The 15,994-nt window shown below is 56.0% G+C and overlaps 1 protein-coding gene across 13 annotated transcripts in view; it reads left to right on the top strand.

The window, feature by feature from the left end:
• The first annotated feature begins 345 nt into the window (after window positions 1-345).
• Window positions 346-15,994, top strand: part of TLE3 (TLE family member 3, transcriptional corepressor) — a 35,717-nt gene continuing 20,068 nt past the window's right edge. For 4 of the 13 annotated variants that reach the window (XM_053272069.1, XM_053272083.1, XM_053272080.1 and 1 more), the window contains exons 1-5: window positions 579-1,289; window positions 1,946-2,046; window positions 3,455-3,518; window positions 5,146-5,190; window positions 15,733-15,795. In XM_053272069.1, the coding sequence (XP_053128044.1) occupies window positions 1,266-1,289; window positions 1,946-2,046; window positions 3,455-3,518; window positions 5,146-5,190; window positions 15,733-15,795 (297 nt within the window). In that variant the 5' untranslated portion in view covers window positions 579-1,265. Of the gene's footprint in view, window positions 1,290-1,945; window positions 2,047-3,454; window positions 3,519-5,145; window positions 5,191-15,732; window positions 15,796-15,994 lie in introns of all 13 variants that reach the window. The other 9 variants (XM_053272071.1, XM_053272072.1, XM_053272073.1 and 6 more) reach the window with 4 other exon arrangements.

Genomic DNA, 15,994 nt, shown 5'->3' on the forward strand with positions numbered 1-15,994 from the left:
ACCCCCCACCCCCTTCATCCCAGTCTGGACGTTGCCCCAGCCGGGCCGCCGGTCCTGCCCAGGGTCCGGGGGTTGCTTGCTTCTGCCGCCGCCCGGCCCGGCCCGGCCCGGCCCCGGGCACGCGGCACCCCTTTCGAACGCCAGGTGGCAGCGTGACGTGGCCCGCCTGGCCCGGGCTGGCCAATCGGCGGGCGAGCCGCGGGAACCCCACGTGGGGGCGGCGCGCTGCCATTGGCGGGCGGCCGCGTCGAGGCGCCACTCAGCGGCGGGCTGGCCTCCCTTTCTTCTTCTTCTGCTGCTCCTCTCTTCCTGGCCCCCGCCCGCCGCCGCCGCCGCCGCCCCCTCCCCGGCCTCCCTCCGCCGCAGCTCGTCTCGCCTGGCCGCGGCAGCAGCAGCAGCAGCTTCGCCTTCGCCCGCCGCCGGGGCTGACATCGCGGATCTCGGCAGCCGCCCTGCCAGCGGCGGGGAGGGGGCCACCTCCTTTCTTGGAGGGAGGGGCTCCTGGGTCGCCGCCGCCGCCGCCGCCGCCGCCTTGGAGGATCTTTCCTTTGAAGTGCCGACACCCCCCCCCCCGCTCCGCTTCGTTGGACGCCGCCGCCGCCGCCTGGATCCGCCACTTGCTGCCCGCCCGCCCCCCGTGGGAAGCGCCTTCCTCCTGCTGCTCCTCGCCGCTGGGCTCTCCGCAGACCCTCGGGGGGTGGAGCTGGGGGGCGACCCGGATCTCTCTCCGCTCGCTGGAGTTAACGCGGCCCCTCGGGGCTCCCCCCCCCGCCGACCTGATTGCCTTTTAATTGGGGGGCGCCGCCGCCGCCGCCGCCGCCTTGCTTCTTCCCTGGGAGGCGCCTGGGGCGGGGAGGCTTCGCCATCCGGCTGCCGCAAGGCGGAAGGAGGCTCGGGGCAGGGAGCGCCGCCGGAGCCCGCCCTGCGCCTCTTCTGCGCCTGGATCTGCGAAGGAGCCGCCGAGTTCCGGGCTCGCTCGGGATTAAGGGGAAGCGGAGTGCGTGTGCACAGAGGAGCGCCCGCTCCGGCGGGGAGCCCCTCTTCCAGGCTGGGGGGGTAGGATGCCCGCCGCCGCCGCCGCCGCCGCCGCCGCCCACCCGGGGGAAGCCGGGCAGTCCTCGCCACCGCCGCTCCCGCTGCGCCCGGAGGAGGCGCCCGGCGGAGGCTGCTGCTGCTGCTGCTTCTGAGGCGCTCGCGGCGGCCGCCTCCTTTGTCCCGGCCCAGCCGCAGGACTCCGCGCTCCGACCTCGGCGGCCCGCCCGGCCATGTATCCCCAGGGGCGGCACCCGGTGAGTGACTCCCTTCTCGGCCCCCGATCCGGAGCGACGCCGGTGGGGGGGGGGTGCGTGTGCCCCGCTCTGGGGGGGGTTGTTTATCTCTCTCCGCGAGCAAACTCCTCCTCCTCCTCCCTCTGCCCCCCCACCGGTCTGTGGGGGAGGGGGGCCGGCTGTCCCACCAGGTCATTTGCGGAGGGGGGCCGGCCCCCTTCCCTGCTCCCCCAAGGGCCGAGTTCCCCAAAGCAACTTCCTTGGGGATGGGAAGTGGCCGGGTAGGTCAGGTTGCCCCCCCCCTCGCGCCCCGCTCCTTAATGGAGGGTCTCGGGGGAAGCGGGGGCTGGCTGAGGAGCTGGCTCTTCTCCCCCTCCGTTTTGTTTTGGAAAGGCCGTGCGGGGGAGGGGCAGCGCGAGTCTCCTCGGGGGGGGGGCTGGGCTTGCAGGAGCCTCCCTGGCTCGCCCTCGGCTTTCTGCTGCGGTGCGGGGGGGGAGAGGAGGGGAGAGTCAGCACCGAAGGGGCAGCCCGCCCCGCTCGCTCCCGTGGGCGGCATTTGGAGGGCTTGATTGGGGAGAGGTAGCGGGGGGGGGGGACGGGACGCCTGCCTGCCTGCCTGCCTGCGCGCCGAGGAGGGGCCCTGCCGTAGTGACCCTCTCCGCTTGGGGCTCCCGCAGGCACCTCACCAGCCGGGCCAGCCGGGCTTCAAGTTCACCGTGGCCGAGTCTTGCGACCGGATTAAGGACGAGTTCCAGTTCCTGCAGGCTCAGTACCACAGGTAACCCCGCGCGCCCCCCGCCGCTGCCGCTAGGACCGCTTCCCGCAGGGGGGAGCCGGAGCAGCAGCGGGCGACTCCCGGCTCCTTCGCCCTCTCCCTCCGCGGTGACTTCTGTCTCCTCCTGTGCTGCTCCTGGGTCAGCTTCGGGGACGCCTCCCCGTCTCCCCCCCCCCTCGCAATTTCAACTTGCTTGCTAAACTGCTTAGTTTGCATGTGCGGTGTGCAGGTGTGCTGTCGGGATGCCTTTCAGGTGGCTTGAACTTGGACCTGTCCCGGCTTTCTAGGACAGGCGCAAACGTCATAGCTAGCCCTGTTGGCCCACTAGAGAAAGCTCCCAGCGGCACAGTAGGGGCGTTTGGGTCCAGTTGTCGCCCTGCTGTGGCATTTTGGCTGTTTTCTTAGGAGTAAGCCTGGCCACATGGATTTCAGAAGGATTTAGTTCCAGTTACGCGTGCCTGAGGTTTAAACCATTAGTAGATGATCCCAATGCTGTATGTTTGAACACCAGCAATACAGCCATGTTTTATGTTCCTGCCTGGCTACATTCATTACTCGGTAATGCCCAGATGCACCACCATGACCCCATCTCTTAACTCACGGAAATAAAAATTAGAGTCTTGGGTGAAAGTCTTAAAGAGGAGAGCTGGGCTTGTGGTCGCAAGCAGGACTTGTCGCCTTAGCTGAGCAGGGTCTGCCTTGGTTGCATATGAATGGGAGGCTAGAAGTGTGAGCCCTGGAAGAGATTCCCCTCAGCAGGGGATGGAGCCGCTCTGGGAAGAGCGGAAGGTTCCCAGTTCCCTCCCTGGCAGCATCTCCAAGACAGGGCTGGGAGAGACTCCTGCCTGCAACCTTGGAGAAGCCGCTGCTGCCAGTCTGTGAAGACAATCCTGAGCTAGATAGACCAAGGGTCTGACTCCGAATATGGCAGCTGCCTATGTTTTCGAGGCTTTTGAGCAGGTTTTTCAGATGTTTACCAAACGGATGGGTGAGTGCCACAGGATTTGGCTCTAACAAACTGCAGGATGTGATCTGGAATTTGGATCTGAGGTGACAGTTTGCAGAGGTTTGGAAAAACCAGGGAATGTTTCTCCTAGTGTGCTTGAAGTGTGCTTTGCTAAGCCTCTGAGCTTGTTCTGAATGCCAGGGCTCACCTGGGGGGAATTTATGGAGACTTGTGCCTCTGAGCATGTGCAGAGTCTTTCCCCTTGATTGACTTAGCACGGCCACTTGAGGTGAAATTCAGGGGAAAGGTAAAGCCTTCAGGCCAGAAGATTTGTCTTTTGGATGCATTTATTGGCCCCCCTGCCCCCGCTTGCTTGCCCTTTGCAGATAATTAGCCCTTCTGAGCTTGTGGGCGCTGTGATAATGGGGCATGCCCTCTGATGTTTATCACCTCTTTTCTTTCCAGTCTTAAAGTGGAATACGATAAGCTTGCCAATGAGAAGACGGAAATGCAGCGCCATTACGTTATGGTAAGAGACTCTCGGGAGCAAAATGGGTCTGGCGATTGCTGCCGCCGATGTGGCAAGAAGGGGCCAAGAACAGGCAGTGGCGCAGGGGGAAGTGATGCTCCGTGGGAGGACCCAGAGAGCCTCCTCTTGCCAGCATAGGTTCCCCCGAGGTCCGCTGGGGCGGCCTGGCTCTTGCTGGGCAGCCTTTTGGAGTCGTCATGAGCTGGGAAAACTGGCCGCGGGACAGTGTGGCCTGCTGCTAGCGTGGCGTTGCCAGGCTTCACGCCACCAGCCGGGACCAGGTTGATGGGTTTGGGAGGGGGGACCAGGCTTGGAAGCCCCGGCCCATAAGCCAGGCTCTCCCCTCTCTCAGCTTCCATGTGGTCAGGGGAGGGCAGATACCCACCTTCCTGCACCTTTGGGGTGCCTGGACTGCGGGCGGGCTCTCCCGCCCTTCCTGGGGTCTCTTCCTGCAGTCCAGAGAACTCTCTGGACCAGCCCTCCTCGAGAAGCTGAAGCTTTGTAGGAAAGGAGAGCTGGTCTTGTGGCCGCAAGCCTGACTGGTCCCCTTAGCTAAGCAGGGTCCACCCTGGCTGCATATGAAGGGGAGACTAGAAGTGTGAGCACTGGAAGATCTTCCCCTCAGCAGGGGGTGCAACCTAGATGCTCTTCCCAGAGTGGCTCCAAGTTCCCTCCCTGGCAGCATCTCCAAGAGAGGGCTGAGAGAGACTCCTGCCTGCAACCTGGGAGAAGCTGCTGCCGGTCTGTGAAGACAATCCTGAGCTAGATGGGCTTATAGTCTGACTCAGTATATGGCAGCTTTTTAGGTTTCTGCATTTGGCAAGAGGGCCAGCCTTCCATGTCGGCACCGGCGAACATTTATAGGCTGTGAGAACATTCTGCAGACACACACCCCACCCGCCCTGACAGAGCCCTCAGTGGGTGCAGGTTTGGGTTGTGCTGTTCCTGTTGGGGAAACTCCCATCTTGTTGAGTCCCCTGCAAGACAGAGCTCTGGTCAGGCAGGGATCCAGCTCCATAGCGACCCTCATACGGCTGTTCCTCCAGCCCAGTGGAGCATCATCGGTGGGAACTGAGGCCCCGTGGTGAACGCTGAACTGTTGCGGGATGTGGCTGCCTGCCTCTGTCTGGGGAAAGCCCTCCGCCCCATTGCCACAGCTGCCGGTGCCATGGCTGGCTCTCTAGGGCCACTAGCCAGGGGAGAGAAATGGTGGTCGGAAGATGGCCAGGTGGTGGTGCCAAGCCTGACGGGTTCAAGGGCATCAGGAAAGCCCTGCTGGATGAGGCCAAGACCCATCCGGCCTCCTGCAAGGCCTCGTGTGAACCATGGCCCACTGAGGAGGCAGGGCACGGACGGGTCTGGTCCAGCTAGCCCAAGCAGCTTTCAGAGAGAGGGTGGGATGATCAAAGCGCCTTCATCTGCTTACGTTTGTCGAGCAGGGAGGCGCTCTGGGGCTGCGGTCTGTGTGTGTGTGTGTCTCTGGCGAATGTGCAGGCTGATGAGAAGCCTCACGGTTGTCTGCAGGAGCCCTGAGATCCTTCGCCGGGCTGGGGGTGTGAACTTCCACCTGTGTCTCTTGCAGGCTGGATGACGCCTTTCCCTCCCTCTCTTTCTCCCTCTCTTTCAGTACTACGAAATGTCTTACGGCTTGAACATCGAGATGCACAAGCAGGTGAGTTGGCTGCACTTGGGAGACCTCGCAGCGGCTCCTCCAGGAATGAGGCGTTCAGAAACTGCTCTGTTGAACAGTGTGAAGCTCTCCCCAGGCGGATCGGGGTGTCGGCTGGAGGCTGTGGGTGGAACTGCTGTCCTCTGGGGCTGACTGACATTGCGCAGGGCAGTGGGGTGTGTGTGTGTGTGTGCGGAATTGGAGAGGACTTGTTTGGCTTCTCGTCTGTCTGGTTTGCAAAATCGCCTTTTCCTTTTCAAAGAGCAACCAACTACGTAGTGAAGCCGCCAAAACAATCGCAAGAAGAATAGCAGGAGACATCAGAGCAGTTGTCCTGGTGCGAGTGAAGAGGCTTCGGGTGTTCTGGGGCTGTGGGTATGAGCTTGGGGCCCGTGGCCTTCGGTCAGCGCTCGTGTTTTCCAGACACCCCTTCAAGTTCTCACCAGCGTGGTGGTGTTGTTTGGTTCATCTAAAATATGTATGTCCTGCCCGAGGACTGGTATTGACCCCTACCCAGCTCTCCTGCCATCCCTACGTCTTACATATGCAAGGTGCAGTTTAACATGCTAGAGGCATATTCGGTTCTGGCCTAGAATTGAAGCAGCTGCTGATCAGATTCTTGGTCCATCTCGCTCAGACTTTTCCATGCTGCCTGGCAGCAGCTTTCCAAGGGTTTAGGGAAGAGAGAGGTTGCACCTGGGACCTTTTGCATGCAAAGCTGGTGCTCCTGCAATGAAGCTGCTTCCTGTTGAGTCAGGCCCTTGGTCCCGCTAGCCTAGGATTGTTTACTCTGATTGGCAGCAGCTCTTTAAGTTCTCAGGCAGAGGCTTTTCTCAGGCCTTCGACCCTTCTAGCTGGAGGTGCTGGGGTTGAAGCTGAGACCTTCTGCGTGCATAGCAGGTGCTACAGCCTGTTCCCACCCTGCAGATTCTCCAGCCAACTTGTGCTGTTTTTGCAGTGCCACTTCTGGCGAGGGACATTGCACTGGTAAAATCCCAAGTGTGGCCACGTTTTCTCTGCTGGCACCACCTCTGGGCATTTGCCATGGCTACAGTGAGCGAGGACATGTCGGCACAGAGGGCCGTCATAAGGTGTTTGGTGCTAGGGAGCCGTGCTCTCTCTGTGATGTTGTTGATGACAGCTCCCAGTATCCCCAGCTGCAGTTACCTTTGGCTGGGGGTCATGGGCATTGTAGTCAGCAGCATCTGAAAATCTCTGTTACAGGGAACACGGCTAGGGAGTGTTGCCAGGAGTTCAAATGATCTTAAACACAACTACTGAGATGGTGCTGTAGGAGGTAGGGGACGCCTTTTTAATTTCTAAAAAGAGAGGTGTTGGGGTTGGGTTTGCTTGAGGGTCCTGCCCTGTACCTTGGAAAGCAGCTTTGCTTCTTTCTAAGCATGCGAAGACGTGCAGTTGGCTAGTGGTGACAGAAAAGCCCTCTGTACATGCTCAGGGGTGTGTTTTTGTGTATGTGTGTTCAAAGGGGGAACGCAACCAAAGACCGTTGCTTTGGGACAGCTTTAATTGCTGTTTTAGCGCTGTTGTAAATCTGCTGTGGTAGTCATTTTATTTTTGCTGTATGCCACAGTATTTGTTTTTATGTAGAAAAGGGGCTTTAAAATATCATAAATAAAAGGAGCAAGGGCTGTGCTTCATGGAGAGGAGAAGGAGGGCTTGAAGAACAGACTGATCCTATGAAAGAGGACAGATTTCTCTCTCCTATATTTTTTATTTTTGCAGAAAAGTACAAAAGAGAAAAAAATTACAGAAAAACCCCAAATAGAACTCAGCTTGGAAACAAATACAGTTGGATTATTACTTCACTTAATTAGTATAAGAATATTTTCAAATACAATTGGAAAATAAAAATAACCTTCAGCTCTTGTATACGCAAGTTTGGGGTTTGTTTGTTTGTTTTGACATCAGTGAAATTGAAGAAGGGTAACCAACACTCCAGAATCGAAACACTCGTAGCTGGGAAAGAGAGTCGGGATGTGCACGGAACCGCGAGGGGGCAGTTCGAAGGTGGTGGGGGGCCTCCCTTTAAGAGCGGGGGGAGGGTGCACCCTAACCCAGTCTCCTTGCTGCTTTTTCAGTCCCCTGCAGGCAGGAGTGTGAGATCTCTCTCCCCTCCTTGCCCGAGGAGTCCTGACCTCTTGCTTTGTGCACCGGGGTGGTGTAAGGTGGCCTCTCGCTTGTTTGGCCCTCCCGAGAGGCTTCCAGAGGGCCAGTTCTCAACGGTTGCAGGCAGAGGCCACCACCTGTTTGTCTGGTGAGGAGGCAACTCCAGTCTTCCTCCACTGGGCTCCCACACCCCGAGGGCAAAGCAAGAGCAGCTTGCTGAGAATGTCTGCTTCCTCGCCAAGGAGCCTCCGGCATGGGATGGGTGGGCACGCGGCAGAACTTCAAGGAATCAAGTTGTTGTTGTTGTTGTTGTTGAGATCAGGCCTGATGAGTTGTGCTTTTGCTTGCTGGTTTCTTTCTTCAAAGTAGTTCTCTCTGCAAGGCGCTCTGCAAAAAACCAACCTGTGGGAGAGGCAAGGAGAGGTACCCTGGGGATTCCCTCTCCCTCCATTTCTCCAAGCTGCAGTCATGTGTGAACAACCCTTGTTCCAGAAGGGTGTGTGTGTGGGAACAGAGGTGTAGAGGCACGGTTCTGGGGTGGGGCGAGAAGTCGGGGCCCTTTCTTCTATTGGCTGGCCGTGGCCTCCATAAACAAAAATGTAAAGCTCAATTCATAAGACGTCCTCTGGTGATGTGAAAGACACCCCCCCACCCCTCTTTCCTAGCCCAACTCTGGGTCTTTGTAGTCCAGGACAAAGCCGTAGCCTCCCAGCTAAACAGGCTCTCAGATTTGATTGAATGGCCTGTTCTCATTTGCCAGTTTGTAACTTTGCTCCTCGCAGAGGGCTGTAAATTAGCTGCTCCAGCTTAGTGACTTGAGTAGCTGGAATGGACCTCTTGAAAGGGGGAGAGAGCCAGACGTTCGGCTGGCCAATTTGGCTGGGTGCTTCTGTGTGTGTGCGGGTGGGCAGGGAGACGTGTTATTCTCTCTCTGTCTGCTTTTAGTGCAAGCAAACTCTCCTTGGGGTGCGAGTTCCTTTCGATGTCCTCTTGGTTCTCTTGCTGGCCACTAGATAGAGATTTTTATAGCCAGGAAGAGGATAGGCGGGCTTGTGAGCCTTCTGGTATTTTTGGATGGAGATGGCATCTTAAGGGTTGTTGACTGGAGTGAAAGGAGCTGGTTTTCTCAGCAGATGGATCCTATAATCTTGGTTTCGCCTTTTTATTTTTCCAGGAGCCTTTCTTGGGCTTGGTTGACCCAACGGAATGCTCACAACTTGCCCTGCTCATCTTCCACCCCAACCCACTTCTCTAATAGGAATGTTTCTGGGGCTTTGGTTTTTTGGGAAATATTTGAAGGCAAATGGACAAGCCCCTCGCAGAGAGGAGAGCAGGGTGGACAGCTGTGAGCTTATGGAGGGGAGGCTTGCATGGGGGGGGCAGGGAAATGAGGTGAAGGGAAGGCTGTTGTGTGCCTTCAGGCATTGAGATGGCTAAAAACACCACATCATTCAGACTTCAAAAGTGCAATTGCTCTTGAAGTTTTTTTTTAAAGCATAGTTCTATATTCTTGTTGAACATGTTAGAAATATTGAACTGTTCTGAACATTTTCAGGGTTCACAAATGTTAAGTAAGTGTGTGTGTGTGTGTGTGTGAGAGAGAGAGAGAGAGAGAGAGAGAGAGAGAGAGATTGAGATCCCACTTTTTGCTTTCATGCCTGGTTCCAAGATCATGACGCTGCTTTAGTTTGTGTTTCTGTGCTTGGCTGCAGGGTAGTGTTTGGAAGCCCTTGGACTGCTTGCCTCTTGCCCTCCCTCCCCTGTGGTTCAGATCCTCTGGGTGGGGCCAGGCTAGAGGGCCCATCTTGGCTAAGATTTCACCCACTTGGAATGGACCCTTGCGGTGGTGCTTTGCGGATCGGGAGCTCTGCCCCAAAGTTGGCGAGGTTGATTCTTTTGCAGGCCTCTTGCAAGCTGCTGTGATTCACTTTGATTCCTGTTCTTTGTACTTGTTTTGTTCTCTGTTTTTGGCTGGCTTTTAAAAGTCTTGATGGATTTGAACTGTGTTGCCGAATTGCATTTAGATGCTCTGCTTGTTGTTGTTTGGAATATACATCATGGGCCTGTTTTGTGGTGAAAAGGCAGACTGTATATGCTTAAAATCCAGAACAGAACAGCGCTGAATGCCTTCAGCCGCCCATAATAGCAACTGCTACTACCGTACAGTACTATAAATATTTATATAGAAATATAATAGAAAAATAATTTGGCCCCCTGTCCCCAAAAGGCTCACAATCTAAAGAGAGAAATATAAGGTAGACACCAGCAACAGCCGCTGGAGGGATGCTGTGCTGGGGTTGGATAGGGCCAGTTGCTCTCCCCTTGCTCAATACAAGAGAATCGCCACTGTGAAGAGTGTCTTTTTGCTCAGTTGCTCAACAGGGTGTGCACCTACAGGTATTTTCCCTTGCCTCATCCCTTCCTCTAGAAGTTGTTCTGGACTCTCTTCTAATCTGGTGTCAAAGGACACTTGCTGATGTTTGAATCTCAGATTATATTCCCAAATGCACTGGCTGTTCCTTGAGGATCACAGGGGGAAAAAGAGAGCAGAATCCGCTAGATATTCTGGGAGATCTGAGTGCTTCCCCGCAATCCCTAGGTCAGAACTAGGTGACTTGTGGATGTTGGCAGGAAGGAGCCTCTCCGTGTCAAAGACAGTTTCTCGTCCAGATCTAAAAGGCCGCAGAAGGAGAAGGGTGTTGCACAAATGTGTTGACCCACAAGACAAACCTGATATGCTTGAAATTGCCCTGGGTGCAGTTTTGCCTGGGGAAAGCCACTGATGACGGCTTGCTGGTAATGTTTCCCTTTAAAAACCTTCCCTGTGAGGAAGGCTGTGTATGTTGCACCCTCTATCGTAGACGCACAGGCAGACAGCCAGCCATATGGCACAATGGCCTTCTTAGGCATACAGCTAAGCTGCCTTAAGTGCCTTTGAATGCAGAATGCATCCCCCACAAAAATGTAAAGTGTGCAGGCAGATGAGAGATGTATTGCGTAGAGCCACTTCTTCGGCAGCCTTGGCTGGCTGGCTGCTGCGTTCTGTGCATCAGGGTGTTCCTGGATTCTTCTCTTGCGGAAATTCATGATGGAAGCCGTGGGTCTGGGCCCCTCTTGCTCCCAGCTGGAGGAGATTTTCTGCCGAGGTATCTATGGGTTCCATGCATCCTCCATGTCTGCAGAAAAGAAACTACTGGTTTAATTGTGTGCTTTTCACTGTGTTACTGCACCAACTGTTTGGATAGGAAATATGTGTCATTTTCTGTGTGAGGGGAGGGAATTCCAGGGTTTTGTGGGTTTGTTTTTTGTAAAGAGGAAGGGAGGTGAGCAGAAATCAAAGGAGACTGTGTGAAGTCCACATGGAGCAGAAACCGAGAGAGTAGCTGTCCGTGGCTGGCTGTGGGGGTTTGGTAGCCAGCCCAGCCATGTGTAGCCCAGTGCCGTCATGGCCGAAATGGTCCGAGGGTTCCCTTGAGCAGATTCCGGTGCATTAGCTTTTTACAAAAGCAGAAAACAGTGCCAGGTGCTGTGCACGCTGTCCTTGTGGCATAACTGCCTCTGTTACCGTGTGAGTTGGTTGGGCAGAAAGAGAAAGAGTGTGGTGAGGAGAGACCTGTTTTCATTAGCAGCTGGCTGAGAATTGCTGCTTGCCCAGCTGTGCCTATGAATGCCCCCCCACCCCGCCAAGACTTCCCCCAGAGTAAATCCCAGCCACTCACTGTGGCGTGACCCCTGCATGCCTTTGAGCCAGCTTCTGAGCAAACACACACACTTCTCAGGTGACCTGTTCCACTTGGTCTGTGCACAGTCTCTGGACTGGCGCGCCTGAATCGTTCGTGCTGTTCTGTGCCCTCCAGACTCGCTTGCTGGAGCCAAGCACCCTCCTTGGTGGATGTTCCTCTTTGAAAGCAGCACACACACAAGAAGCCCCAGAGGGTGGGTGTCTTGGGGGGGGAGCGGGAGGGGGGCTGTCTGGAGGCGGCTTCCATGGGCCGATGAGACTTTCTGGGTGCAGAATTCGCAGAAGAAGCTGCAGGGAGAGCCGACTTCCCTCCCACCAGAGGGTGTCTTCTGAGCCAAGAGATGTTGAGAGCGAGACGGAAAGAGAGAGAGATGCTGCGAGACACACCTGTCTAGCAGCTGCACGAGAGGCAGCTGCTTCTGGGGAGGGGTCCTTGGCATGTGGCTCAGTGGGGCAGCAGACCCTGCTTAGCAGAAGCCCACCCACCAGGGGTGTCCCTCCCAGGAAGGTCCTCAGCCTTGGGTCTCCAGAGGCTGTTGGACTACCACTCTCATCACCCCTGTGGCGGGGGGGACGGGAGTACAGCAGCATGGGGGGGGGACCTGAGGTCGAGAAGCCCTGCCCTCCTGGAGGCGGCCCTGGTGCTTGTTCCAGAGCACTGGGTGGGGATGCTGGGCCCCAGGCTTCCTGAGAGAGCAGCGCCTGGGGCTTCTCGGTCCAACAGGTCAAGGCAGGGAGTCCGCTGAGCATCTTCAGCCTGGCAGGACCCCTTCAGGAGAGGAGCCTCCAAGGGGGCTGTCTGCTGTCAGGCCAGTGTGCTTCTCGGGGTACATGCCGGGGGCCCCTTTGCCCAGTGCTTGGCATGCCCAGATATGGGCAGGGTGGGGCCCCGGCACTGCAGCCCCTTTGGGCGGGGGCGGGCCCCCCAGATGCCCCCCCTCCCCACCCCTCCTTCTCTCCTCCATAGGCCTGGTTTGCCTTGTGCTGTTGGTAAATCCATAATAAGCGGTTGTGCCCACACGCACACCCCTCCCAGAATTTAATTCTCATCAGCAGCCCTCTCCATTCGTGCTAATAATGATTTGCAGCCGCAAATAGCTTTCAACATGCCATTGAGAGGCTGGCTGAAGAGAGCACTTGAGCAAGTGCTAGACAGCTGGAAGTGCTCCTAATTGTCTGCCCGAGTGAGAACTGCCGAGGCTCAAGGACCTTATTTTCATCTGCTTAGAGAGACAATATTCAGCTTTCAACAAATGCTGGAAGCACTTGGGGAGGAGCGGGCTTCTCTCTCTCTCTCTCCCTTCGACCCCCCCCCTTTAAGGATTGTGGGCAAGCTGGAAGATGGCGAGCTGGTCTTGGGATCGCGAGCCTCAATTCTCCTCTGCTCAGGCTCTGGATGTCCTTCGAGGCCAGGCTGAGCAGGCACCTCTCCAAGGCCCGCCATTTCTCCCCAGTGTGGCGATTCCATCTCTGTCTCTCTCCAAAATGAGAAATGTCCCAACCTGGGCAGCCTGGACACGCCTTGGTTTGCTCGAGAAGAAACCAGATCTTGCTCAGCCTCTTGCGAAGGTCCCAAGTGGCTTTGTGGACTCTCTTCTTTTCCAGGGAGCACTCTTAATGGTCTCAGAAAAAGAGAGAGTTTTATCAGCTGGTGAATATTGCTGGGCTTCACCATGGCAGTCCCAAAGATGCTGTGAGGCCTGAAGCTCTTGGCCTTTCAAGAACTAGTCTTGAGGACCGGAAGCACACTTGAGCATTTGACCGAGCAGCTGTCTCTCTCTAGCGCTCAGCATCCCTCTAGTGGCTGTTGCTACCTTTTTACATGTTTCACTTTTCAACTGAGCCCTTGGGGGACAGGGAGCCATTTCCCTCTCGTTATTCTTTTTCTGTGCAAACCATCTTGTGGAATTTTGTTGGAGAGTGGCAGAGTATAGAACAACTGCTACTAAATCCAGATATAATATACAGCTGGGCCTCTGTTTTTTAACGGGCTGAGTGGCGTCTGAAATGCAGAGTCTTCTCCTTGGGTAAACATGGCAGGTTACCCAGAGGTTCTCCACCCAGGGAGTGATGGCAGTTGTCTTCCAGCAACATCGGGTGACCCAGCGTTGAGGACCCACCTGGGGTCAAAGAGTTCAGCTTCCAGCTCGGCTTGGTGAGCACCTGGAGCTGGTCCTGTTTCAGCCTAGTTTGGTGGTGTCAGCTCTGAGCAGCTGCAGCCCTCCAGAGAGAGGCCTTTCCTAGCCAGGCTGCCTTCTAGCCTTCTACCTGGAGGTCCCAGGGGATGCACCTGGGACCTTCTTGCATCATGCCGGTGAAGCATCTGCCGGTCCTGCGGGAATGCCTCCCCGCCCGCCTTCCTGTGCACCATGCACTGCTTGGTCCTCCCCTCCCCCGGCTCCAAACCCATGTGCAGTTTTTAGCCGACATTAATTTGTGGCGCTGGTCTGATTGGCGTCCCCAGTGTCCCCCAGCATAATGGCCTGTCTTGGCAAGGGGGGTATGATTTTACAGCCGGTCGAATTTGCATAATGTTCTAATGGGGATTAGGTGGCTGGGGTTGCTGTGGAAACTGGAGGGTGATGAATTGAGGTCGGGAGTAGCTCCCAGGGTGGGTAATTGCGGGGGGGGTGGTGGTGTGTGTGTGCGTGCAGGGGGGGGGCTCCTTTGCTGCCGTGATGAATGGGATAATGTTCCTGGGAAAGTGCCTCACCTAAGGGCTTCCTTCCTCTGTTCCCACTGAGGCAGCCAGGCCTTCATTAAACCTTAACCAGGGACAAGGCGAGAATGCTGCATTTTTCATTTGCCAAATGTATTAAAGTGTGAAAAAATATTTTCAAAGAAGTAATTGCATCGGATGTTTCTCGGGAAGCTTTCCTGTCCTGTGATCTTTCGGAAGGCAAAACCTTCCTCTGGTTTCCCCGCCCCTCTTAAAACCACCTCGCCTTGTGTTGCCTGTTTAACCTGGCGGGCGGATTTGCTTCTGAAGTCGTCCTTGCAAGGAACAAGTGGCTGTTTGAGTGCCCAGGCCCTCCGGAAAGAGCCGTTTGAGTCCTTGGCTGGCCCTCGCGGGGCTGGATGAGTTCCAGGCAGGGATCTTGCCCAGCCCCACCTGGAGATGCTGCCAGAGACTGAACCTGGGACCTAGATGCCCTGTCCCCTGAGGGGAATCTCTTACCGCAGACCGTGCGTGCATGTAGTCACCCATCCCAGTGCAGACCAAGACAGACTCTGCTTAGCAAAGGGGGCAATCCAGGCTGCCGGCTTTTGAGCCTGGGCCAGGGCTGGGCGTTTCTGACCCTTGCTCTGCTGGGTTGAGCAGTTTGGTGCCGCAGCGATAGATTTCCCTCCCAGGCAGTAGCATCACTTGGGGGAAGGGGAAGTAGAGGTTGCTTCTGTACCATTTTCAAAGCCCGGGGTGGGGGTGGGGGTGGGGGAGAAAGGCAGCTGTTTCTGGCACATGCATTGCACTCCCTGGATCTTTTTCTGTCCAGAGGATGGGAGAGATGAGAGAGTGTGTGCGTGTGTCTTTAGCAGTGGGAAAAGCATTAGTTTGAGCTTGCAAGAACAGAAGAGCCTCTGGCCATGGGGAGAAATGCCTCTTGACCTGGGTTTTTTGTGTCTCTTCTCTACTGATAACAAGCTGCTCTGAATTATCAAAAGAATTTGGTAGCGTTTGATCGCCTTCCAGTGTGTACTTTTGACTGGCCTCCATTGTTAGTCTCGTTTCTGGAATCCTTGCTTGACGATCAGACCTTGTTGAAGTTGGAACTCAAACTGTTTTAACAGCTGTCCTCCTCCTCCTCCTCCTCCACCAAGAGGCTGCCTGTTAACTCCTCAAATGCGGAGGCGCCCTCTGCTCTGCATTCTGCGTTGGGAACAGAATGCGGACTTGGTGTCCTGAGGAATGTCGTGTCGCATTCTCGTGTCGTCTCCTGATGGCCACAGAGAGGGGCGCTGTGCAGCTCCAAAGCCTCGACACCCAACCTCTTGGGCTCCTGAGACTTCCCCAAAGTGTTGTCCAAGTGCTTCTCAACCCATCTGACTCTGTCCACCCCAGGCGTTTTCCTTCCATTGCAATGGAGGTTCTCAGGACGCGGAACTCTGTGGTTGCAGAACATGTGCATGCACCCCTCTGTAATACTCGGCTCTCTGAGGCTGCCTTGTGTGTCCAGCCAGAGGACTTCCTGACCTGAGAGGCAGAGCGTCTCGGAGGTGCTGGGCGGTCACTCTTTCCTAGTGCTGCCTACTGAGGTCGTGGGAGTAGAAAACTCACACAGGCATTGATGGGTTCTGACCTGTCTGTGACTAGCCAGGAAATAAGGTCTTGGGGTCCTGGTGCGCCATGAAATGTTGATTCCGTGTGCAGCAGCTGCAGGAAAGGCCGAATTCCAGCTGGGGTGTGTTAGGAAAGGGACGAAGGATAAGATGGCCGCTGTCCTACTGCCTTTATGCCAAGGGTTCTCAGACTTAGCCCCCCAGATGTTGCTGGACTACAATTCCCATCATCCTCAGCCCCAAAAGCCTTTGGGCCTGGGGGTGCTGGGAGTTGTAGTCTAGCAACATCTGGGGGCCCACGTTTGAGAACCCTGCTTTATGCAGATATGTGCAGCATGCTTGGTTTCCTGCCTTCTGGTAACTGAGCATCACTCAATCTCTCTCTCTCTCTCTTTCAGACGGAGATAGCTAAAAGGCTGAACACGATTCTAGCCCAGATTATGCCTTTTCTGTCACAAGAGGTAAGGAGGTCTGTGGATGTTTGCAGAGGAGGATAGCTCATCTGGGCGCTGCCGTGTACCAAGGCTGGGTGTTCGCATCCTGGCTCAGGTGTGCGGCCGCTCTGAGCAGCTTGGCTGTCCTTGAATTTTTATGCATGCGGCTTTGGAAAAAGCCTTGAGGTCACCCCTGTCTCGTTGAAGCCTTGCAAGGCACTCGCTG

This window comes from Hemicordylus capensis, chromosome 10 (genome assembly GCF_027244095.1).
Source record: "Hemicordylus capensis ecotype Gifberg chromosome 10, rHemCap1.1.pri, whole genome shotgun sequence".
NCBI lineage: Eukaryota > Metazoa > Chordata > Lepidosauria > Squamata > Cordylidae > Hemicordylus > Hemicordylus capensis.